Source organism: Stylophora pistillata, chromosome 8, assembly GCF_964205215.1.
Source record: "Stylophora pistillata chromosome 8, jaStyPist1.2, whole genome shotgun sequence".
NCBI lineage: Eukaryota > Metazoa > Cnidaria > Anthozoa > Scleractinia > Pocilloporidae > Stylophora > Stylophora pistillata.
This window is the reverse complement of record NC_142526.1, coordinates 19,747,446-19,772,467: the sequence shown is the minus strand read 5'-3', so window position 1 is coordinate 19,772,467 and position 25,022 is coordinate 19,747,446. Positions and strand designations below refer to the sequence as shown.

Below are 25,022 nucleotides of genomic sequence, written 5' to 3'. Positions count from 1 at the left end.
TAATGACCCAAAATTCATCGCCATTTTGTAAGATGGAAACCAATTCTCAATACCAAAGGTTGATTTTCCTTGCTTTTCCATTCTCGCTCAAGACTCGTACATCATCTTTGACTTAAAAACTTATATAAAATAAAACTGTATGCAAATATCAACTAACAAAATATTGCAACATTACTTCATACCTTCATCGGCCGATGATAATATTAAAATACGCAGGAGGGTAACGATTGTAACTAAGCTGTAATGCATGTCCGATTGCACCTTGAGCCACAGAGGAAAAAAACAAAAGTACAGGCTTGTCATATTTTAAAAGGAAAAGATGGGTATTACTCTTTGATCATTTAGATTTGTATGTTGTATTTAAGGAATAGATACTGCACTTTTCTCCAATTAAAACCGAATTCTTGATATTATATGATTCATTTAGCTAATTCCCCCGTACTGCCTTTAGATTTCTTAGATAAACTGATTACAAATTGCACTTTCTCTAATAAAATTTAGGTACATGCAACAGATGTCCCAGCCTCTCAGTCCCATCTATAACATTTAATGTACTTTATCAAAGTCTTTGAGAATTTATAAATGTAAATCGGATTAATATTTTGCATGGCTTCCCAGAGTCTTGACTGAGGCAGTAATTGAAATGGTCTCGATTGCGCACAAGTCACGCGATTTAGCGGAAATAAAAATGACGAAAATGAAACTGACGAAAATTTTGAAAAAATAATTGCAGTCGAGCGTTTGAGAATAAAACGCAACGTAAGTCAATCCTCTTTTTCTTCAAGCTATGCAGCAAGGATCTCCTCAAGAAGGTCATCTTGACTCATTGATTCTGAACCAGACTTCCAATGCACATGAACGTTTCCATCAGAATATAAGTGCCTTGAGCAGGCATGACTTTGCCATAATAATCGTAAAGTCACTAAATGACCTTATGACGGTCATTTGCTGCCTCTTTAACCGCTCGCTTATGCGTCAGACACTGTGCATGTGTATCACTCAGTGCGGATCGAGCTTCCTCCGCACCGAGCTGTGGTCCTCTGGTACCAACTTCTGATACTTTAAGAAGAGCAACGCAACTGGTGACTATAATGTTACAAGGAAGTCGGCCCGCACTCGGGAGTGAACAGAGTTTTGAATGGTTAAACTGCACTTAAGAACGGCTACATATCATATAGAGAAATTTTTCCCTTAGACCAATTCGATTTAAATGATGGAAACAAACTTAGAAAATCCGCATAGCTCTTGTTTATCATAAAGCAACTGTCCATCCATTACAAATTGTTAGCATCTGTTGAATGTGAATACTTACCTTTACCGTTCTTACGATTCACAAATTGACTCCTATGCTTACTCGCATAAAGATCGTGCAAAACAGGGCTGACGGTCGAGAAACAAGTGAAGTTTTTTTTCCAAACGGACTTTCGATTGTGGAATGATTAATTCATCTACTTTCCTTACTATCACAGTTATATTTTCAATCGAGGCTAAACCCCTCAATGGTTAAAAATCGCACTTCCGCTGATAATATTAAGTAAACAACCAGAAATGGGAGACTGTCAAGTCACAGAAACTGAAACTAAATAGGGAATGAATATGTACACCAAACGATGAGCTCCCAGTAGAAGGATCCAAGGAGGATACAGTGCTTCAATGTAAATTTTAAGTAAGTGTAAAACCATGAAACATGAAGCAAACTTCTAACTGTTCCAGCTTTAATGTGGCGACGTTTCGGCCTTCGGCCTTCTTCAGGTGGAACGTATTTACATACAAATTAAAAACTAAAAATCCTAGTAGGTTTATAGAATGACCTGAATTTATACTAAAAGTAGGAAATATAAGTAATATTACGTATTACGTAATGCACTAAATACCTAAATAATGATATAATAATGAGCATAGTTAATAGAGGGGACTGATTAGGAGACCCGGCGAACATCAAACGAGCGGCCTATTGTTTCTATCAACTATGTAATGAGTAAAAGGCAAGAATGTGCAAGGGGCGAAATAACCACGATTGGTTGCGAAGAACACAATTGCATTTTGTAAATTGTGTCCTAATTACGTCTTGTAGCAGACGCAATTTTTGGTTCTGAATTCGCGTCTTTTGTTAAGTCCATGGGGACTAAGTGCACAAAGGTGCGGTCCAGTAGGCCTCTCTCGTAAGTAATAATCTATCAATATGAGCTGCGTCCCCTTGGCTGCTAATTTACTCAATAACAATAAAATTAATTTCGGAAATCTCGTGTTTGGTACAATTGAAATGGACTGCAAGCTCACACGTTTTTTTGTTTCATTGTTTTACACTTACTTAAAATTACACTAACTTATATGTATATAGGTGGCTTTTTCAGAATTTATTCAGGCTACCTAGAGCATAAGCTAGGGAGAAACCGATGGAGCCATTGATTGTGATGATGTGACGATACCGCGCTACAAAGGTGGGTGCCCTCTAACACACACACAAAAATAACCAAACCCGAGAAAACGCGCCGCAACCAAACGTAAGCATACAAATATTTATTAAGACAATAACAATAACTAACGATCACGATAATACAATAAGCTAAATTACTTACCTTAATCAATTTACAGGAATATAATAATTTAAAATTAAAGTACGCTAAATCTATTTACAAGAGTATTATTAAATAAAAAAATGTTTTTACAAGTTCAGTTCGCCTTGCGTCCGTGTTCGGCCAAGCGTTATTGCAAGTAGAGTGCGAACTAACCATTTACAACTTGAATACCTCTTTTTCTCGTTGAACTGATAGTTTACAACAGGACCGGGACCGCGAATAAACCCTAGCTAAAGGGGCCAGATGAAGAAAGGACACTTTCTTAGCCTCCCATACGTTTTTGTTAGTTTCTGCCTGCGGAAATTAAAATCCGCGCCGGTGATAACATCGTTCTACGCTATTATACAGGCACTGTGGGTACGTAGTGTAAGAATAATATAATGGTGTGTAGCGCATATTTTTAAGTCATCTGACACTGCGAGCTATTCCTCCACTTCATGAGGACAATTAATGCCACTGTATCTGCCACCTATTTATATAGACAGCATTAGAAACAAGTTTTTCGTCGAGCATTACAACAAGGAAGTGGAAAAGCAACAACCAAGGAATCATATGGAAAATATTTATCCTCATTTATTGGTTTTTCATGACAAATGTTAATAAACTAAGCAGATTTACTGCACGAAATGGTGACGCAATGCTAGGTTAAGCTTCCCTCGCGTGTAATAGTCACAATAGTCGCAATTGTATTAAAACAACCTTGTTACATTAACTTATAGTTTTCTGAACTAGTTATGGTAAGCGTAGTGCAATTTAGGAAGCTTTGCATCAACCAGAAAAAAAAAAAAATTTTCCTACAGTAGCTTTGTTTCTTATATAGATTGTAAAATACGTGCTCAGATCTTTATAAACAATTTTGCCTTAATTTCTTTAACAGATTTCAAACCAGAAATTCTCTGCTGTATTTGTATTCTTCTTTCCTAAAAGTTTTAAACCATAGTCTCCTAATAGAATATCATTTCAATGTAGACTACTGAAATAAAAAGAGAATAATTCAAAATAATGCAACTGTCAACAAAGTAAAAAAACGATCAAAATTAAAGAAAAAGATTATTGGAATAGTCAATTACAAAACTTCTCTGTGCTAGAGTATTTACGTTATAAGTTATAACCTACATGCATATGACAGTGAAAACACCTACGAATTCTTACATTTCTTGCAAAAAGACTCAGACTGTCATATGTAAATATGTATCTCGGCATTATAAAAGAGAAATTCTCTATACCAGTGCCCAAATTTTGATTCCTAAGTATCAAAGTGGTATATCTTGTTTGAATTATAAAACTTGAGTATAAAAGTTTTGTAGTACTTATTACGTGTACCATTAATTTGTTCGAATGCCTCGTGTTATGATGAGAAAAAAAAGAGTCTCCGTCAGTAAGGTAAGGAAAAATCATGAAATTTTTTACTAGTAAATATAATGTAATTAAAAGAATTTGACAACTCCTACCATAACGTAATGAAAAACGAAAGAGGGATCAGTCATCGTTGACAAAGTATAAAGGAGGGAGACTATCGAAAATTGACTTCCCATACGGGAGGGGGGGGAATCATTAGAATACGACAGAGCCTAAGGGGGGGTTAGAAAAATTTTAATGTGATACCCCCCAACCCCTCTCAAGCGATAGATAATTACAAAATTATTACAAAAATTAGATATTAGACAACATTCGTTCGTGATACGGTAGTAATTTCCTCCTGCTTACTGATCACCAGCTCAGTTACAAGCAGAAAACGTTCCCGAAATTGCATTTTCTTGATTTCTTCAGGACATTTAATCTGTATCCATGCCCTTGTTATAATGTTGTGATTTCATAGCATTGATACTCTTTTGCATTTTATTTCGATGCCCAATCAAGCTGATACCCATTCCTCTAAGTTGTTTGTCATTCAGTTCAGTGACTTTGTTCATATCATCAATTCTTGCTTCGCGGAATAATTCAGAATACTTATCCATGTTGATGTGTTTTAGCCACTCGTCCACTGACTGGAATTCTGGGGTATGGCTTGCTTTAGGACTAGAATAATGTATGAATAAATTAATAGCGATTTTTTAAGGGAGCGTATTTTACTTGGGATTAAAGATAACTTGACTTTCACTTTTTTCTGAGCTTTTTCAATCAATTTCATTTTTTGTTGCGTTGGGTCTTTTGAGCGGATTTTCGTGTGCTTTTGGTGTGGAATGTCATCAGCTTGCGCGCTCATCGAATTTTTCAGCCCCTTTTTCAACGCCCCCTGGGTCCGCCACCAAAATCAGTCAAATTACCTTAGATGCTTTAAAATGCACCTCGTCAACTGCTTCGTAGTCCTCTTAACACAAATCAAGAGAGGACAATTTGGAAGATATTTATGGTCTTTCGAATTTGATGAAGGCTGATGGAGAAAAGTTGCACACGTGGTTTCGTAGGTGACGAAACAATCACGCAAATTAGAGGAAGTGAGCTTTGTCACCGATCCTTGGTCACCTTTCTTTGACCCAAATAACTCATTCTGTTATAACACGATGGAAACTTACCTCTCTGAAAAAGAGGATGAATCACCATTTAGAAATTCCGTGGATCGAATAAGTTCATCCAGAAGATTGACAATGTCAGAAAAATTGGGCCGTTGGGTTTTGTCTTTATGCCAGCATTCGATCATTAAATTATGGACGGTTTTCGGACATCCCTGTACAAACAGATAAATTATCTTAGGAGTAGTTATTAGTAGAAAGGATCTTAACTGTTTGAAATATTTCAAAACCCACAAAAAAGGTTTCACCTGAACTTTTGATATGATTGTGTTGTCAATTACCTTCGGAACTGGTCAATATGGAAAGGGGGAAGGCGGAGGAATTTTTTTTAGGGGGGGGAAGGGATGAATTTCAGGAATGCGAATGGAGGATTATTCGTCTCCAACAGGGTTTAAGGGGGGGATGATAAATAGAAATGGCTTCCACACGAGTCTTCATCAGAGTATTACAGAGCGTTAAGGGGAGATCAGGTAAATATTATTTTGATACAACCAAAATCTTTCGACCCCGAACCGGTCCCTTACAACAGCAAAGCTGGAGTGATACATGTTAGCGTTTAAATAATTCCTCCCATCTTGTCTTCATTTCTTTACTTTTAAGTCCTTGTAACCGAGTGTTGCTACTCTTTTTATTGTTTTGGCTCGCTGTGGTGTTTTAGTGATGATTCTTGTGATGATAGTAGTTGGATTTAAATAACACTCTAATGTCACTCGAAAGCGATAACATGTCCAGTTTAAGAACAAGACGTCAACAACAGAAATGCACGTGTGTGAATCAGATAGGACATACACCAAATGCAACCAAAAGGTTGGTATTATGGTAACGACAAAAACCCTATGAGATTTTCTTTGTTTTTACTGTAAAGGAAAAGTCATATTCAGTAGTCACATGTTTGTTACTGCAAGATGTACCTGTGGAGCTGGTAATCTGTATCCAGTTTCCACTCGCTTGATAACCTTGGAAAAAATGATAAGAATTTTAGCTAATAAGATTTACTTTTAAAAGTCACAATGTAATACATATGTGTTATTGACCAGGCGTGTGGTCAAGATAGCTGGATATTGGCCAAGTCCTTTTTTTGCGTTTTTATGGACCCGGACGAAGTTTAGGTCCATAAACACCAAAAAAAAGAACGAGGCTAATGTCCAGCCATCTTGACCGAAGAAGCCTGATCAATAGAAGATTTAATATAGAACAGAAAGATTTCGCTTCGTTAAGAATCAAGAATGACTTGTTCATCTCCAGATCCTAGAAAGAAAGACAAATGTGTTTGTAGTACAGTAAACTCACAAGAGTCGTTTATGTTTTCTTTGTTTTGACTGTTCTATGCCACTTTTTGCGACTCCGTCGCCGACACTGTTCAAAAATTACGAACTTTGTAAGTTGAAGTTCTCGTCAATAAGAACTTGCCGCTATTATGAACCGATTGTCTCTCTTTTAGGCTCTTTTCTGCACAGTTCATGAAAATATTCGTTATTAAGCGGGATGACTTACATCGAAATTGTCCCAATTCCAGTAAGGTCTGTCACAATATGACATGATCTCCCACATTAGAATACCAAAGCTCCAAACATCACTGGCTGAACTGAAGGTCCGATGCTGAAGTGCCTCTGGGGCTGTCCAACGAACTGGAATCTTGCCCCCCTTAAGAGTAATTGAAACAAAGATATGTCTTTTAAAAGGATGTAGGTCAAGTGTTTTCACTAAAACTCTATACCTTCGCTTTGTGCTCGCCTTTAGCAAAAGGTGTTGGAAAAGGTACATAAGATTAACAGGAGACCTGATCAGCGGGAACAAAGTGGGACCGCACCTTGTGAGTCACCTTTTTTCACATCACACCTAACCTTCAGATGAACCTTCGGAACATAGTCAAATAATGGCGGCTGCGAAATCTCGAATGGAACGGTCCAAATGCAAACACTTCTGTCTCTCGTAACGGATTGGAAGTTGGCAGGTTAGGTGAGAAAGTCACAATGTACCAGGAAATGGAAACAATGAAATCAAAAATTTGATCTCAGTGGCACTTTTCAGTCTTAAATCTGAGGATGTCTTTCACTTCAACAGAAAGCAAACAAAGAAGAGCGTGGAATACTGCCAGCTTCAGTGGGTGGCATAAATTACACATAAGAAAGGCAAGAGTGTGAAAAAGGAGAAGGTGCTCGTCTCTGTCATCATTTATTACGTGACACTTATCATAAACGTTAGCGTATAACTTAAAGTAATTGTCGATTTAAGTCAAAAATTACTTGTGTCGTGTATTCAGCTTGTGCTTCATCATCGTCAGCCAGTTCTCTTGAAAGGCCAAAATCTGATACTTTACACAACATGTTTTCACCCACAAGAACATTGCGAGCTGCCAGATCCTAAGTTAAGACAAACATAGTCACAACTTTTTAATATTCAATCAATTTTTAGCTATAACAGCAAAATTCAAAACATATAAATGCAGAATAACCCCGCATGCGTTTGGATCTTGAAGAATAACGCCCTTAAATTCATCACTTTTTTTCGAAGGTTATCTCATTGAAACTGAAGATATTCAACGATCCTGGGAAGGACGCTGATCTCACACTTCTGCGGCGCGCGTTTCCTCCTACAGCTGATGTCATATGAGAATTAAATATTTGGTTGGTTCTCCTCTTTGATACGATAGTGTCAGTCACCGGGTTTTATGTTTTTCCTCCCTCTAAATAAATAAACAAACTGATTCCAAACTCCAAACCTAACTGGAAACAGTGGACAAACAACCACGTATTGTTTTGTGCCAAAGCTAAGATAAACAAGTGTAAAGGTAAATTTTAACTATATTAATGATGAAAATAAAATATGAAGATAATATATACCCTATGAATAAAATTTAATTCTGACAGGTACTTCATTCCGTGAGCCACACCTCTGGCCATTCCAACCAACTGAAGGCTCGTCAGCTGACCATTTCGGTCCTATGAGGAAATCAGAAGACCCGTTAATCGCTTAACCCTCCAAGTCTTTCGATGACTGGGATCTAATTTCTCAGCTTCTCTGCAGAATCAAACATTCATGTAATGATAATAACGAACACATCAAAAACTAAAGAATTTCCTGATTGTTAAACAAAATTTCCTTGTCAGTACGTACCGTAGGAAATGTAAAAGGAGCGGTATGAAGAGCATGCATACAGATGTAAGGGTGAAAGGCTTTAGATAAAACGCACGACTCACAATAATAGTAACAACAATTTAATATTTAGATTGCGCAAATCAACATTGGGATATGATCAAATGCGCATTACAATGTTTTTCGGGGGACTTAATGGATTGCTTGCAGCAGTTTACAATTTTTTCTGAAGACAAATTTTAACAGATGCCCCCAATTTCAGTAAACAGGTCAGACCACAACACCGGGGGCTACGTCCCCTGCTCTTTGCGATGCGTATGCGGGTTCTTTAACGTCCCCTACTAGCCAGTACAGAGAAGATTCAGGAGACGGGGCTTGCGGTTTTTCGTTCTTATAAGAGAAGACTAGAATGTCTAACCATTTTCAGATATGGTAGCAAAGGCAGCACATTCTCCTCAGTTATTTGAGTGTTGGTCCGGTCTGAGGCTGAACGCACAACTAAGCAGATTAGCAGTAGGGTATTATTTCGGAAGTCTCTTAGTGAATTTTATTTTGCACGGTGTAGTGACAGTAGATTAGCGTTAGCCAAAGTCATATTTTATGCTATTTTCGTTTTTATTCTGCTTATAATTTTATCATTTAAACAGGAACCCTTTGATAACGGTACTCATGTCCTGAGGGACTATCCTGTATAAATATTCACTATTATTATCATTATTGTTACTATTATTACTTTTAAAACACTACAATTACAGTCAAAAGGTGTTTATAGCACAAAATAAGCAGTAATAAGCGTAAACCACCCAAGCAACACTTTTCGTACTATGTTTGGACAATTCTTAAACTCTCGCCAGACGAGGTCAAATACCAACTCCTTGTTGTTATCTATTGCTAACGAAACATTACTAAGCGTACAGAAAACTAGATGTACATAAGAAACCTTTAAAAAGTGATCCAACGATCCACTTTCTAGGAATTCTGTTAGAATCATCATTGGTCTACCTAAAAGCAGAGAAATTAATTCAACTTTAAAGTCTCGAATCGTTTTAAATAGCAGTGTGTCTTTGGTTTTAATGCAGACATCTCATGAAGTAGCTTCATGATTTCATTTTCGGGTTTTTAATATAGGTTACTCAGTTAACGTTCTCCACTCACTTTGTGTCACTACTCCGATGAGGCGGATAACATTTGGATGATCAAACTGGCCCATAAGGGACGCCTCGGAAAGAAAATCTTTTTGATTTTTCTCGCTGGAACCAGGCTGGCATGAAGAGAAAGAAACATCGTTTCAGAAAAATAGTGAATTTATACCATTTTTTAACGATCTTGGACGCGTATGAATCTCGCCTTCTGTAAGGGATGAAGTATCGCAAGATTCAAGAAGTCTAAATCGCGAGTGCAAAGTTACGCGTATCCGCCAAAAAAAAAAATTGCTCAGTTAGTCCGACTGAATTATATAAGTTAAACTGAATGATATAAATCTTATCGAAGCAACACATGACGGAACTGACCCTCAAGACTTTGACAGCAACCACCTCTTTGCCTTCGCGAGATTTTAATATCCCTTTGTAGACATCAGCAAACTCCCCTAAAGAACAAAACAATAATTGAAAGCGAATGCATATGTGACAAATATATTACTACAAGATTCTCGGCACTTCTGAGGTCATGAGAAAGAACAAAGAAAGATTTTTTTTTCTAAATATAAACCCGTTGTTAATGATTTGAAATTGCGCTAATTGCTCGCGCGTGCTTCGAATTACATTAACCATTGAATTACAATTAGATCTGTGACGTAAAAAGTCAATAAACACACTTTGCTATGCCTGAAGAGCCGCAACATCGGTGAAACGCGTAGCGCAAAAGCAAAGAGAAAGAAAAAGAAAAATAGGACTTTGGTTTTTCATTTATTTTAGTATATATATCGATATATATATATAACTAAAATATATCTATATATATTAGCTACGCAAACGCTAGAGATGAGTACTTGTAAGTATCAACATATCTACCTGTTCCAATAACTCCTTCGAGTTTAATATCTCTTCTTTTTCGTTCAGTCGCGAATGATGTCAGAAGTTCTTGCAAGTCGATGTAGTCGTTAGGGTCAATATAGGTTCGCTGGTCTCGAGGATTCGTGGTCTGAAGTTCACTTCCTAATGATGGAAAGTTTTAGCATCTCAATTACTTTATTTGATTTAAAAAGGCAGTCGTATCTGCGCATAAATGACAGACACTGCATGTAATTTATCATAGAAGAAGTTAAGATGTGGCAAATAAATCAGTGCTTCACTTTTCCGTTATTCACTTTTCCGTTCTTACCGCATTTTGACGTCACCTGTGAACTATTACTATACAGACATATGGCACCATGGAATCTATTTGTTCAGCGGGTAACGTAGCTAAACAGATTACAGCCTTCGCGTTAGAACGCTAGTAGATTTATACTTATACTAATGACTCTTACATGTACCTTTCTGAAGGGCTTCCATATAGGCTTGCTGTACACTCTTTTTACTTCTCCTATTTAAGAACAGATTGACGTATCACATCATACTTCAGATAGACGGTGCTTTACTTGACCAAATTCAGACCTGATCTCGAGGTGAATTAAAAAACACCTTTTTGCAAGACCATAGTCAATACTAACTACTAACTATGGCAAGACCCACCTTCTACGAGATACAACACAGACAATGATAACCACTATCAGAATGACTAGCAGCAGTGCTCCTGCTCCAGCTATGTAAGCAATAAGCTGCAATTTCTTCGAGTCATCTGTAACCAATCAATCACAGAACCAATTAGTCGCTCAATCATTGGGTAAAATGGTCAATCAAGCATTTACTAGAGAACTTTCACTGACGAACATTTCTCGATGAAGTTACCACATAATAAGTCAGTCTTCTGAATGTTAACTGTTTATTAGTTGTTTTCTATTTGCCATTCATCCTACCGTAGAGTTCCTTCGACTCGATTCTTTATTTCTTTTGCTTAAGTAATTGTAGTTGACCTTGAGGATGTGTACTGAGGTTCAAAACAGTAGGTAAGCACAAGCTTGATTTTTGCAGGAGGTTTGAAAGATAATTTGGTAATATCAACTAAGTTAAGACTGTAAATTTGCCACCGTAAAGAGTTAAAAAGCTGACGTTTCAAGCGTTAGCCCTTCGTCAGAGCGAATGACGAAGGGCTAACGCTCGAAACGTCAGCTTTTTAACTATTTATGGTGGCTAATTTTCAATTTCAACTTAGTTGATATTGCCACATTACCTTGATACCCCCACCGACGCGGCACCACAGTTTCAGAACGAATGACGAAGGGCTAACGCTCGAAACATCAGCTTTTAAACTCTTTATGGCAGCAAATTTACAATTTCAACTTAGTTGATATTGCCACATTACCTTGTTACCCCCACCGACGCGGCACAACAGCTTCTTTAGAAACTTACCCCCTTTATTTATTTGGTTTGAAAGATAGTCTGCAGGAAGGCTGAACGTTGCGGCTCTAGCGGCGACACCGCGAGAAACTAGCGGGCGTCACCGGCTAGTTCCAAACATGGCCTCGTTGGAATCATTTTGCCCCAACGAAGGATAAAAAAAATTCGAAAATGCGTTTTTTTGTTCATTTTATTTTGTTCTTAAGCAACAGATGCGCATGAAGGAAGATTTCAAGACAACAAGATCTAACTGAGAGTCCAATGATGTCCATGTGATAGGTGTATCGATTAAACAATGCCGGATTTACTAACCGTTCCTCAAAGTAAACGTCTTCACACCAGCTGGTCCCCTTCCATGGTCGTTTATAGCAAATACCTGAGAGTAAAAGGCAAGAAATCATCTCAAAGCTTTCTCAAACGATTTTCCAGACACCATTTAAGACATTTACGCGAAACAGTGAGTGACCTTTGCTGGTGAACTTGGACCAATCAAACCATTCGATCGTATATGGCACAATATCCGATAATACAAATAATTCTATAGAAAAATTCACTGCCTAACGAGTGAATTCCACGTTAAATTTCACGCGAAAAACCGATATCGCACGAATCGCGAAGCGATGAGTGCGATATCGATTTTTCAAGTGAAATTTAACGTGGAATTCACGAGTCAGGTAGTGAATTTTTCTTGAATCGCATAACAGAATAAAAATAAGAAAACAAGAAAATAAAACGGCAATGTTATTGTTTTTATTCCGTACGCGCGCCCTTAAGAAAGCCATTTTAAAGTCAACTGTCAGAACTGTCATTGTTAAGGGAATGGAAAGCAAGGTAAGTCGCTTACGTTTGAACCGTCGACAATTTTAATTGTACCTTGTGAATTTTTCTTGAATCACATAGCTAAAGCCTCCAAATGTCTGGGCGAAACCAGATGTTTTGTATTTTTGTGCGCCACGCCGGTGCGCAAACAATGGAAACCCTTTCAAAGTCAGGTGTCAATATCTAGCGAATAGAGGGAACAAGATATTTTTAGAATAAAAACCACTTTTATTTCAAACTCGTGGAGAAAGCGGTGCCTCACATTTTACAATCTTCAGCAAAAAAAAAACTAAAAGTACACAATACGGAGTTATTTAAGACAAAGATTTGCCTGCTACCACTCAACTTGACAGAATGTGGCGCCGACAATCAACAACTGAATGGTCAAATCCTCAAGCGAAATGAAAATTTCAAGCGTTCCGGTATCAAAGCAAGATCTATAAAAAACCGGTAAGTGCTTTACAATTGTAAAAAGAAGTGTATTCAAAATATAATGATTAAGACTGGAATTTCCCGGTAAACTCTGGCGAAAAACAGTTCAGTTAAAAGTCACAATTTTAACTGTTTTTCTTTCATCGCAGGGAGTCGCTCGTTGGTGTCAATGCTGGACTGAAAGTTTATGGAAATATTTACTGGAGAATTATTAAAAGTTACTCCAGTAAACATTCCGCCAACTGCTCCTGCCATCAGGTAACTAGAACGACTGGCATTGCTGTCAAGGTCACTAGTAGCTGCTGTGTTGCTTGGCGTGGCTGAGCTATTGAGAACAATCTCCCGTAAAGCATGACTTGAATAGCCGTTGGTAGTTGTCGTGCTTGGCGTGGTTTGAAAGCGGCCAACTTATTCGACATTCGCCGCTGTTTTTCCAGCGGATTATAGCTGTAGCTGAATATGGATTCCGGATTGGAGTGGCCAGTGAGCTCTGATATCTCCACTGGGTCGAAATCATCACTGAGCGCTTGGATGACAGTTTTGTGACCACTCGAATTTGTGAATTTGCCGTCTAGTGTTTTTTGAAACCATGTTGTATCTAAAGGAGGCCAGTTCGTCGTCTGTATAGGCTACAATGGTTTGGATTTCGGGAAAAGATGCTTGACTTTTTTCGGCATTGATACCACTTTTGGTTTTCTTTTGTAACGCTCGTTTGGTTTTCCTCGGCGAGAACTGTCGTTTGGCTTTCTTCCCTCGGCTCTGGCAATTTGATTTTTTTTTCTATGCGTTTTCTCGTACTTTTGAGCGTGAGTGGTTTCCTCCAATTTTCTAAAAACTTCAATTTCAATTCAAAATTTGGAAGACATTCGTTTTCTATAAAGTTGTTCATATTTGTTCGTATTTTCGTAGCACTAGTTGTATTTACGTTTTTACGTTCGTAACAATAATTTTTGCTGGCGACTCACGTCAGCGATATCGCTTTATGCATTGGTGCGATTCCACGCATCCTCGGAGACCCAGGGGCTGAGAAGATTTCAAGTTAGGGCATGAAGAGCCCCTGGGGACATTGTCTTACAAGACTAGTTCCAAACGGTCACACTCGTTCTGCCATCTAATTGGTGCCAGAAAATCTTTGTGTTTTTCTGCCCAATCAGAGTGAAGTGTGCTTTAGAGTCCTTTCGTGTGTTTTCACACGGACATATACTTGTAGCGCAGTTGCTCGCCATGTTTGTTTGGACCGTGCGACAGAGATTTGCTTGAGGTGAAAAGTTTCAGTCTCGGCACACAACGTAAGAGAAATCGATTAGATTGTCCGCGAAAATCTTACCGGAAATTATACTGAATACTTTCGCAGGTATCACTGGAAAACGTGTTTAAAGTTTGCGAGGTTTGTATACCACACGATGGTTGCAGTCATTGATATGTCGCTTTAAACGATAAACGAGATTTAAGCTTAACTCTTTCTAGATTTTTTTGCATAATTTGCTGTGACTGAAACTTTGCCAATCCCGTGAAGTTATTTCGTCGCACGGGCCACGCAGGTATGTCGAGCAACTGGTACTTGCGAAACTTTCTGTGCATGCCAAACTCTAATCTCATCTTCGCTCGAAAAAAAAGAAAAGCTACGCGTGGAAATATTTGCTTATTAGATGTGGGTAGATGATCTTGTACTACTAAGCTGACATTTGCAATAAAGCAAACCCGCCCTTTCCATCCGATATTTCTTGGTGTTTGGTTTTGTTTTTCCCACTGAAAACAGCATCGGATCGATTCCCAGTGATCAAAGGTATTTAACTTGGTCTTCAACAATCGACAGAAGAGGTGAAATGACAATGACCAAGGGACTAGAAGAGAATCCGTGACCTTCCCAGCTCAAGAATTTCAACACTCTAGACAGCAGTTGAAAGGTTAAGCTCTTTCCAAACCCCTTCAGTAACTGCCCGAAAACATCTCTCCTTCCCACGATGTTCTCGTTAATAAGTTTTTGTTCAGATTTTAATCAGCAAACCGGAAACACAGCTAAGCTTTCTCTTAGCACTCGCTGGAGGTCGTCCACGAACTTAACGTTCTCTGCAGCCTTGGCCGTATTGTGAATGACTTTACTACTAAGATTAGATTTTGGCGCGCAGAGAAAGCAGAAAGCTACGTAGGCGAAAGCGCCAGTTGCTCGACATACCTGCGTGGCCCGTGCGACGAAATAACTTCACGGGATTGGCAAAGTTTCAGTCACAGCAAATTATGCAAAAAATCTAGAAAGATTTATGTTTAAATCTCGTTTATCGTTTAAAGCGACATATCAATGACTGCAACCATCGTGTGGTATACAAACCTCGCGAACTTTAAAACACGTTCTCTAGTGATACCTGCGAAAGTATTCAGTATAATTTCCGGTAAGATTTTCGCGGACAATCTGATCGATTTCTCTTACGTTGTGTGCCGAGACTGAAACTTTTCACCTCAAGCAAATCTCTGTCGCACGGTCCAAACAAACATGGCGAGCAACTGCGCTTCAAGTATATGTCCGTGTTAAAACACACGAAAGGACTCTAAAGCACACTTCACTCTGATTGGGCAGAAAAACACAAAGATTTTCTGGCACCAATCAGATGGCAGAACGACTGCGACCGTTTGGAACTAGTCTTGTAAGACAATGTCCCCAGGGGCTCTTCATGCCCTAACTTGAAATCTTCTCAGCCCCTGGGTCTCCGAGGATGGATTCCACGCTAAATACCCTCTCTTCCGGTTTACGTATTGACCAATCAGAGCGCGTGTTTACTTTAAGCTATGCGATTCTTAACAATATTCATCACTCGATCAGCTATACGGGTTTCGTACAAATAGTACAAACTCTTTGTTCAACTCCTCCTTTTCCCTGGCTCCTATTCTCGACCAATCAGGCTGATTACAATTGTAAGAAAGTCACCCTACCTTAAACTGGTAAGTCTTTCCTGCCTTTAAATCAAACTGCATTTCTGCTGTTTTCGTCTGGTGACTCATGGTGTCTGATGTATCATTCGCATTAATGTACGTCACGTCGTACTCCTTAATAACTCCATTTTTTTTCTTCAGTGTCCAAGATACAACGACAGTTGTTTTCGGTTGTTCAATGGACACTTCCGGTATACCTGGAACTAGTTTGTCAAAAAAGAGATAAGAACGAAATTTTAGTTTTCCAGTAAGGATTTCAAACTTCTGAATCAAAAACCCAAAGACGTCGACACTTTTCCTTCAACTGCAAGTAACGCTAAAACTAAAATTGAGTAAATCAAATAATTCAAATTGAATACGGTTGGAAAATGAATAAGTCTTAGAACTGTAAAGAAAAATAACACAAGTAGCATAGCATTGAAAACAATATGAAGATGTTGAGAGAACTTTCTTTATCAAACAGCTAACAGTTTCACCACATTTTGCTGCGATGAAAGCAATTCGTCACAACATCAAAACATTGATCCGTCAAGGCTAAGGTACATAGATTCTTTGTGCAAGCATTCACGAAGTTTCAAGCTTAATTTCTAGTGATATTTATTTCATAAAATACCTGATCCATTAGTCCTTACGGTAATTTTCTCAAAGAATCCTTCCTTTCCATCTTTACTTTTAGCAGCCTCGCTCACTCTATTCCTGGCGTAGATTTTAAAAGTGTAGTTTATAAATGAAGAGAGGTTACCCACGATGAGTTGAGATGTGCTCAGTTTCTCCTTAGATGGTATGAAAATGACGTCACTCCCACAAGCTTTATCCACACAATCTTTGTCGTCATCGCTGTCACACGGCTTAAGGCAGTCGACATCATACCACACCTGGGTCTGATCACCAGTTACATCAGGGGGTTGCCATTGTAACCCCAGTGCACTTTGGTTAACGAAAGTTGTGAGGGCATTTCTTGGGGCTGATGGTAACACTAAAAAACACACACCCTTAGTTTGGGATGGTTTCGAAAACAAAAGAATCTGCCCGGGGTCCCTCGAACAAGTGTAACAATCTCTTTTTTAGGGAATTAATTTGACTCCGACTGACTTGAATTGTGCCCATCAATGATTAGGACCGTGGTGCTTTTCTGTTTACACCTAATCTCGTATTATATGTTCCGACCTCTCCCCAAGGCAAACCGTGTAAGCCCGTTTTTCGTTTACGACAAGGCGTTTTGCGGAATGATCAGTATGCAACAAGTAGTTATCCCCATTATAGTAACACTTTTCATTTTAAGTGATATTCGCGTTTTAGGTGGCTCATACAGCGGACATGATATCGGTTTAAAACATACATTGTATGTGCAGGGGATAATTAACACATCGACAGTGGTTTAGCGCGGTCCGCACTCTTACCGACTGCGATATTGGTCATCACAATGGTCAAAACAAGTTTTTTACCACAATATCGACGTCATATCAAACGATTCTTTCAGTGCGTGACCACTGCGTGATATGTTGACTCAAGCAGCGCTGTCTGTTCTCTTATGGAAAAACGCAAATTGGGCAATCAGATTGTGAAATTACTGTCAATTGTTGTGAAAAAACCCTTGGACGTCTAAAACTAGGAGTATCAAACAAAATCTTGAGGTCATAAATCGAAAGCCATCCGTACTGGTGCTACTTTTGAATGAAGTGATATTGCCTAAAAGCTTTACGTGAAAAGGGGAATTAGGGAGCTTTAGCAACGACGACGGCGACGGCAACGAGAACGGCAGAAAATAATAGGCGTAATGAGCAAAAACAATCGCCCTGCACGCGCGTTTAACATTTTGGTACATTTCTTTGCCGTTCTCGGCAAAACAACAACGTGAAATAACCAAAGTTTAGGTTTTCTCGAGAACGTGAGCGCATAACAGTTAATATTTCTTTCTTTTTCCTTACTTTAACGCCCTTCGTAGTGATATAGTCCCTGAATAGTTCGCCAGCATTTTCCAAGTGAAACACATCGAAATAATCTCGAAAGACTTACAAAAACGAAAAGTTATATTTCGACACGAAGTTTTCGTTGCCGTCGCCGTCGTCGTTGCTAAAGCTCCCTAATATCTCTCGAAAACGCCTGAGTGCGCGAATGATTATGTTAAGGTATATCTAAGTATATCGGGTATTCGAGTTATCAATGGCTATTGTCAAGTTTGTCTTCAATTTTGAAATAACATGACTTATTTAAACATTTTTGGCGGTCTGGGTTAATTGAAGGAGTACAGCGTAAATGTTAAATAGTAATTCTACATTATTTGAAAGCGATAAACCTTATGTAGCATCTTCCTCCGTACCTGTGCAGTTAAGACCACTCTCATCATTGTATTTCCTTGGCATACAATCTAATGAAGTAAATACCAAATAACCAATTAATGTATGAATAAATAAAATAATTACTTAACAAACAATGGACGGAACATGTAACAATTTGACTTCAAAATTAGGTCAATTTAACAATCTTTGTCAGTTTTCTTTAAGGGTCTTAACGTAATTCGGAGAGATTTGGGAGTGAATAATGGTTTCTGATAGTAACGTTCAGGACTACTGAATGTCAAGGTACCATGATGCCCGAGACAAAGGAGATTTTAAAAAAAGAATTGAAATCGATCCTACTTTTTCTTCTTGATAGACTATTTACAGTTCCCGGAAAACGTATTATGTGGTTTCCGTTTGTTTTATAGAGTTCATTTTTATTGCGTGTAGCATCCACTCTCATTGGCACAATGTGTTTGGACCAGTTACTCTTTGAATAGGTGATCACTTTCTTTTTGGAGATCTTATGTTTTTTCGACTAAAGTGTTTAACTAGATTTTGAGCCGGACATGTAAACTGCTTGATGAGAGAGGAACCCGAATAAACTTTCGCACTCACAGAATGAGACCGAATGATCTAATTTTTTTTTATAGACACTCGTCGTTCGCTATCTACCGCGGAAGAGATAGCGAATAGCGTGGTCAATCAGCTTGCAGCCTGCATCCGAAACGTTTGATAAATACGCGTGTATTTCGTACCCGGTCGCTGAATAAGGTAGGACTCTACCTATGTGTAGCCGCGATAGGTCAACTAATGAAAAGTAACATACACAATCAGGATAAGAAGAATATCAGGGTCAAGTGTATCCCTAAGTTGAAAATATATTGAAGAAACTAATATTTAGAATATTGAATTCATGATATCAAATTTCGAAATCTTCAATTCTCCATGACTAATGAGCGGTAAGTTAAGCGTCAAAATTTTCAAACAGCCTTGCGTACTAAATTTTCCTGAAGTTGATGTCACTTCCTCCTGGAAAATATTCAAACGTAATGAAAATTCTTTCTTTCGGAAAAAACATCAAATGGAGTCTCTTAAAGTAAATAACATTAAGGTAATTCCCTTGAAATTTTTGAACTATCAAACTTTTTTGAAACTTGGTATAGTTTACATTCATGATATAAATATTTAAACAAATGCAATAAAAATGAGGTCGCCGTGCTTGTTTACGCTCTTAAAATGTGATACTTTTACTAGTTGCGCGTCAAAAATTCGAATCACCTTCATACAGAATTTAGCCTCGGTAACTTGAAAGACACAAAATTTTCTCTTGAAACTAAAGCTTCTTTTGTTAAAATAAACAGTATCGCTTCATTTTAGTGTTCTTGATTGCCTGGTAGTGGGGATTTTGCACTTTTTCGGACAGTTCCGCGGTTAGCTTGAAGTCCTCGCCTCGCCCAAAATACATCAAGTACGGAACTATTTTCCAAAGAAAAAATCGTTCTATTGTCAAACTTTTTTTCTTCTTCAAATATGTTCTTTATTAGACTGTTCTTAGTAAATATCTGAAAAAAAGATCGGGTGTCACCATGCTTGTTTCCTCACAAACTTCCGTGAAAGGTGGACATGGTTTTGAGATCGCAGTCAGGATGGAGAATTTGCGTGGTGGAGACTAGGACTCCCGAGAGTAGTCCAGGAGGCTGTCAGTCGATTTGCGGCATTCTTATTACGAATAAAAGCTTTCCCTCTGCAAAAGTGGCCCTTGTCTGTTCTTTTTAAACTAACGGGGAGAACCGCCGCCATCTTGGATGTCGCAATGTTATGCACAAAAAAGGTTGCGCCCACCTTAAGAATTTGAATTTGACTAAAGCAACGTCCAAAAGATTCATGTTTCAAATGATCATCAACTATTTAGAATAATAATACCGTATGCCGGTACACTTAACCTGGTCCAACTGGCACTGATTCAACATCTCTTTTTATCTTAATCTTACTGGTCAGGTGACGTACCTTCGCATCCTCCTCCTCTATTCTCCTTGTCTTTTTTGCATATACATCTTCCTTTAAGTGAACTGATGTTCCAATTGCCATCGCTTTGGCAGTCTAAAGTTAGAATACCTTTTTCGAATTTGGCATTTGTAACACAAGTACCTTCAACTACCGCCGAGTTGTTTGACGGAGCCATAGATCGAGGAAGGGACACCAAGCCATCAACAACCATCAGTTCTGGGCAGATGTAGTAACCGACAGTGACAGAATGAATGGTGCTGCATGAACCCTGGTTATGAAAGGCCAGAACGATGTAATTTCCTTTTACATCGACACCAAAAGTTTTTGTTAACTTCTTAAATCCAAGGGTCGACGCGGTTATTTCAGCAACCTTTTCATAAGTGGCATTGTTTTGTAAAGGGTCAGGTACAGTCAAACCTCCGGACTGATGCACGTAGAGGTCGAAATATTCTCTACAGATCTTATCGTTGCCAACGTTTTTACAGTTCCTTGTATTGTACACAAAGGTAATATAAACCTTTTTTACCTCACTTAGGACTGAAATAGGATTGCTTCGTAGCCAGGAATTTGGTTGTTGGCCAATGACATCACAGGCCGTCCACCGTGGGTTCCCACGAAGATCATTTGTCTGTGACCACTGTTCAAAACAATGATGAAATAACAACATTTCAATTCAACGGCTTTTCAGGCTGGACGGTTATTTGTAAGGTGTAGGTAAAGAGTTGCACAAGAAAGGAGATTGCTTTAATATCAAAATACTTATTGAGACTCCTAATAGCGTCAACGTTACTTCATAGCAATAAAACCATACCCCAACAGATCCATTCGCTAGCTTTGAAGATACCCAGTGGTCCCATTTCTTCTCTTCTGTTGGCCATTTTTGAATAACAACTGTAAAGAATATGTTGTAGTTAACAGTAATAAAACGAGCTCCGATGTTAACCATTAACAGAAGGACTTTATTAACAAGCACTGTTCCCATAGTTCTCATAGTCAGGGAATTAGAAGGGTTGTCAGCCTGCGAACCAACTCTTATTGTTTGTGCTGCAAGACGCGCGTTTCTCCGGCCAGCGGGGAAGATTTGAAACTTGTCAAGGAGAGGTTTGCCGGGAGTCTGGCACTAATAATAATGAGTGCTGGACCACTTACAGACCCCTCGCTGGCTCGCCTTGCCTAAGGCCTCCTAATTTCCCATGGGCGAAGCCGAAGCGTTAATAATTAAGGCCTCCTCGCAAGCTAGGTTGATTTAGAAAACATTAAAACAAACACTAATCCTCTCTTTTAGAGATATTTCATTCTTTTGCCACATCAAAGGGGCCACAGTTATAAATGTTTGAAATAAGTTCATATTACGCGTCCTTCATTTATCCTCCATTTGCCCATAATAATACTATCGTGACCTTGTTACTTATTCCTTGCTGTAAGAGGAAAATATAGCCTGCTCTAACCTAAAGGTCATTAAATTAAGAATGGGAATAGATTGCATCAATCTTTTAAGTAATCTAAATGCATCTGTAAGTTTAGGACAATCATCAAAAGCCCCTTTTAAAACGTTAGCCATTGGAAGTTAATACCCTCACAAACACAACAGCAAATCAATCCTTGGTTATTCGAAGGGTGGGTAACTCCATCCACATGATAAATCTCTGTCAGTTAGCAGTAAGTTTTAATTAACCTGTTTTGAAGCGTTATCCACCTGAATAATTGCGCCCAGATTTTCATCTATCACTTTACCTCCCCAAGTGAGACAAACAAGATTAGGGTTAAATCATACCATCATCAGTCGATGAAAAGGCTACAGCATGTAGTAGGATGAAGATAAATCGTATTCGGCAATCCATGTGCGATGCGCAGTGCTGTTCACGAAGAAACAATCAAAATATGCAATTAACTTATGTATTTAAGTCCAATAGAGGGATCGAAACAAAAAAGAGCAACCAATCGCGATAGGGCATTGAAAAGAAAAGAGAGGAAGATCATAGACCACTTTCATAAAGGGCTGCCGGATTAATGTTCTTTTGTTTGAATTTGAATTAGTTCTTCTGGCCTCGCTTGAGATAATGTATTCTTTTGAATTTTGTGGTGGAGAACGAGGCCAGAAGGGCTAATTTAAATTTAAACAAAAGAATATTAATCCGGCAGCCATTTATGAAAGTGGTCTATACCGTTTAGCCTATCCCTGTTACCCAGTTCCCGTTGCTAATTCGTGGCAGGTTACCCCCCCCCCCCCCCTCCTCCAGGTCTTTATCTTGCCGGCGATTACAACCCTATAATTAAATCCAGGTGATCATGGTTTGTATATTTTCAGCTTGGTCGGCGAGGAAGGAAAGGTTTACAACACTTATCACTAGGATAGGAAGAATAAAACGTTTGAGTTCCCAAAGAGGATTCCGAACCTTAGAACCATTCACTGTCGCGGTGTTTCGCTCTAAGAGTTGAGCTAAGGAGAACATGCGAGTAAGCTGGAAATTGCAAACGTCTCTGTAGCATGTTGCATACTGCTAGTATCATGCTTAGGTACAAGCTTTGTAAGTTTGAAGTCGAACTTAGTCTTGTCATCCCCAAATTGATTTATTACCACACAACTTTAAGAACATGTTAAGAACGTTTTTAGGCTCAAATCGCGAAAACATATGAACGTTCAGCCTCAGCATCAAAATTAGACGCTTTTACATACCAGAAAAAGTGTGTATACATCAAGGTGTTACTGATTCAAATAATGCTCTGTAACTACACGGAAAAACGTTCCACTTCACTTTCATTTTGTCTTGGTAATTAAAATGTAAAAAGTGAAATAATGATAATGGAAAATGCTAATGAAAGCTGTGAGTCACTTACCCAATGCTGGTAATAAAAAAGGATTTCAGTTTTGAATACGAAGAGACTGGCAACTCAGAATAGAGCAGCGACACTGAGTCATTTGATGACCTCTTTGTTACTTACGACCAACTGGTGACACGACGGACAAACATCGAGATGTGGCTTTGTCAAAAGTTATTCAGTGATATGCCTGTCTATAATTTGTTGGCATTTTTTCCTCATTAAGCTCAGGCCATTTCTCTTATTTATTTATTTATTTATTTATTTATTCATATTTTTCTTCAAAGAAGGAAGGTCATAATTACCCCCTTTGTAAATTAATCATTAATTACAGACCTAGATCAAATGGTACCTACTGACATGACTAACTTAATTTGCATACTTTCACCGTCTGTGCCTCAGCTCGCTGAAGTAAAATTTTGCTTGTAAAGACAACGCCTCAAATCAACCAAAACCTCACAAAAATAAATTTCTATTAATGTAGCAATCCAAATACTGTTACAAGCCTTCATATTTTTAACAAATCTTAAACCAGACGGATCGACTTCCTCATAAGGAAATGTTCTAAAACCTCCCAATGCCGGTTCGATGTTGTTCCCTTCAAATAACCGTAATTTCTACGTTATAACTCAGAAAACGTCGAAGAATATGTATTACAGTTGTAAACAACGAATATCGTCCTATTCTAAGCTTGAACAGAGTTCTTTAAAGAAGCGATCATACAACTTCAAACGAGTAAACAATGAAAAAAAGTGCCTCTTGCTTGACTCAATTAACTATCGTTTCTGAAGAATGATCATGTTCTCTAACAGAGAGTCACTTACCAGCTGCCAGCAATTAACTGGTTGTTCCAAATTGATCGGAGATTGGTGGAAGATCGAAAAGAATTTACCGTTATTACAAGTTGAGGACAAGATGGCGCAACACCTAAGGCTTCCGCGGTGGTTTAGAACGACAATCGGAGAAAGGTCATTTGCAGTGTTCCCTGAATAGCGACTAAGATAATGTATGCAGTTGATGTCACGGATGAAAAAGACTCAAGGTAAAGCGCTGATGGTCTATCCTTTCGGCCGTCTTCACTAGAAAACTTAATCCATGTGTTCTTTGTAGCTAATATTCGTGATAACTAATGTTTCTCAGTGGTTTTCAGAAACTAATATCAGTTCGTGTGACTTCGCAATTCAACCGTGACATGATTTGGTAATAATTTACAATTTCTCAAAATAGTTGCATCGCATTACATTTAATGCGCCGTTACCACCTACGCAACAGTCAACAAAAGACATTTTCAGGTCTAGTTGTCAAACCTAAAGAATGAATTCTGAATTCGAAGCAATTATAATTGTAAATTGTATTTACCTCGAGATGGCACTGCAGGAAAGAGGTGATTAAAAATAGTGGGAAAGGTAAGAAGTTGAATGTCAAAATTTTATGAAAACGTTTTACCTCTTTTGTTTTAATAATGACCTGGGGCTTGAGGAAACATTTTTCTTCGCAAAAAATCCATAAATTTCTTATTACATGGTTTGAAAACGGTACGTTGTGTTCATGATGCACTTTGCCGCAGGAGGTCCAGATAGATTATCAGGAACTAATATCAAATGATATAAATATCACTGACATCAATAGAAGCCATAAATTCTAATCACCGATCAACAAAACTTCGCCGGGATCGTTACGAACTGCTTTGAATTAATCGACAAGAATCTATAATTTCTTTTCACAATTCTTTTATGGAAAAGATACTTATACCGATTTAGCTTTCTGCACGCCATTTTGTTACTGTAGAACTGAGGTGCCAGTCCAGTTCCCCCTTTCGGCTACAATATCCCCGAATGCAGTTCAGGTACTTTTTTCCAAGTGTTTCCTTTACGTGGTTTCATCTAATTTAATCTTTAAGTGACGTACCTTCGTTATCTGATCTGTTTATCGAATCACGGAATTTTACCTTGGTTGGTAAGGTTCTTAATTTTTTTTTTAATTTATCCCATTATGATGGTGACCTTTTTTAATTAAGTATTTTCTTTCCTTTCTATTTAACATTTTTTTCTTTTTGTTTAACCTTAATTTGCTGTTGTTTTCTTTTGTTTCTGCGTTGGCAAATTTTGG

General features: G+C 38.3%; 2 protein-coding genes and 1 long non-coding RNA gene across 3 annotated transcripts in view; 2 read left to right on the top strand and 1 right to left on the bottom strand.

Moving 5' to 3' along the window:
- LOC111334699 (esterase OVCA2) overlaps positions 1–25,022 on the top strand; it is a 42,291-nt gene that overhangs the window by 8,626 nt on the left and 8,643 nt on the right. The window lies entirely within an intron of this gene.
- Positions 2,506–24,070, bottom strand: LOC111319174 (ephrin type-A receptor 4). Its single transcript, XM_088730498.1, has 20 exons — positions 23,738–24,070; positions 21,868–21,949; positions 20,905–20,984; positions 20,094–20,730; positions 18,125–18,172; positions 16,418–16,780; positions 15,805–16,007; positions 11,938–12,001; positions 10,861–10,966; positions 10,662–10,711; positions 10,201–10,344; positions 9,700–9,776; positions 9,344–9,449; positions 9,129–9,190; positions 7,936–8,034; positions 7,339–7,455; positions 6,587–6,736; positions 6,004–6,048; positions 5,096–5,247; positions 2,506–4,598 (listed from the first exon to the last, which is right to left on the bottom strand). Exons 2-20 carry the CDS (start codon positions 21,932–21,934, stop codon positions 4,355–4,357), a joined length of 2,814 nt encoding a protein of 937 aa, XP_088586624.1. The 5' UTR covers positions 21,935–21,949; positions 23,738–24,070; the 3' UTR covers positions 2,506–4,354.
- Positions 12,500–14,594, top strand: LOC148725378 (uncharacterized). The gene is made up of 2 exons (XR_015990693.1): positions 12,500–12,894; positions 13,026–14,594. It is a non-coding gene; the product is annotated as an uncharacterized LOC148725378 (long non-coding RNA).

What these genes read in the sequence shown, in the direction of transcription:
- LOC111319174 (XM_088730498.1), bottom strand. Translation starts at nt 21,934, where the DNA reads ATGGATTGCCGAATACGATTTATCTTCATCCTACTACATGCTGTAGCC. An exon ending in TAGCGAATGGATCTGTTGGG is followed by an intron (nt 20,731 to 20,904) that starts GTATGGTTTTAT and finishes TGTTTTGAACAG; the next exon opens with TGGTCACAGACAAATGATCT. An exon ending in GGAATTGGGACAATTTCGAT is followed by an intron (nt 6,049 to 6,586) that starts GTAAGTCATCCC and finishes ATTTTTTCCAAG; the next exon opens with GTTATCAAGCGAGTGGAAAC.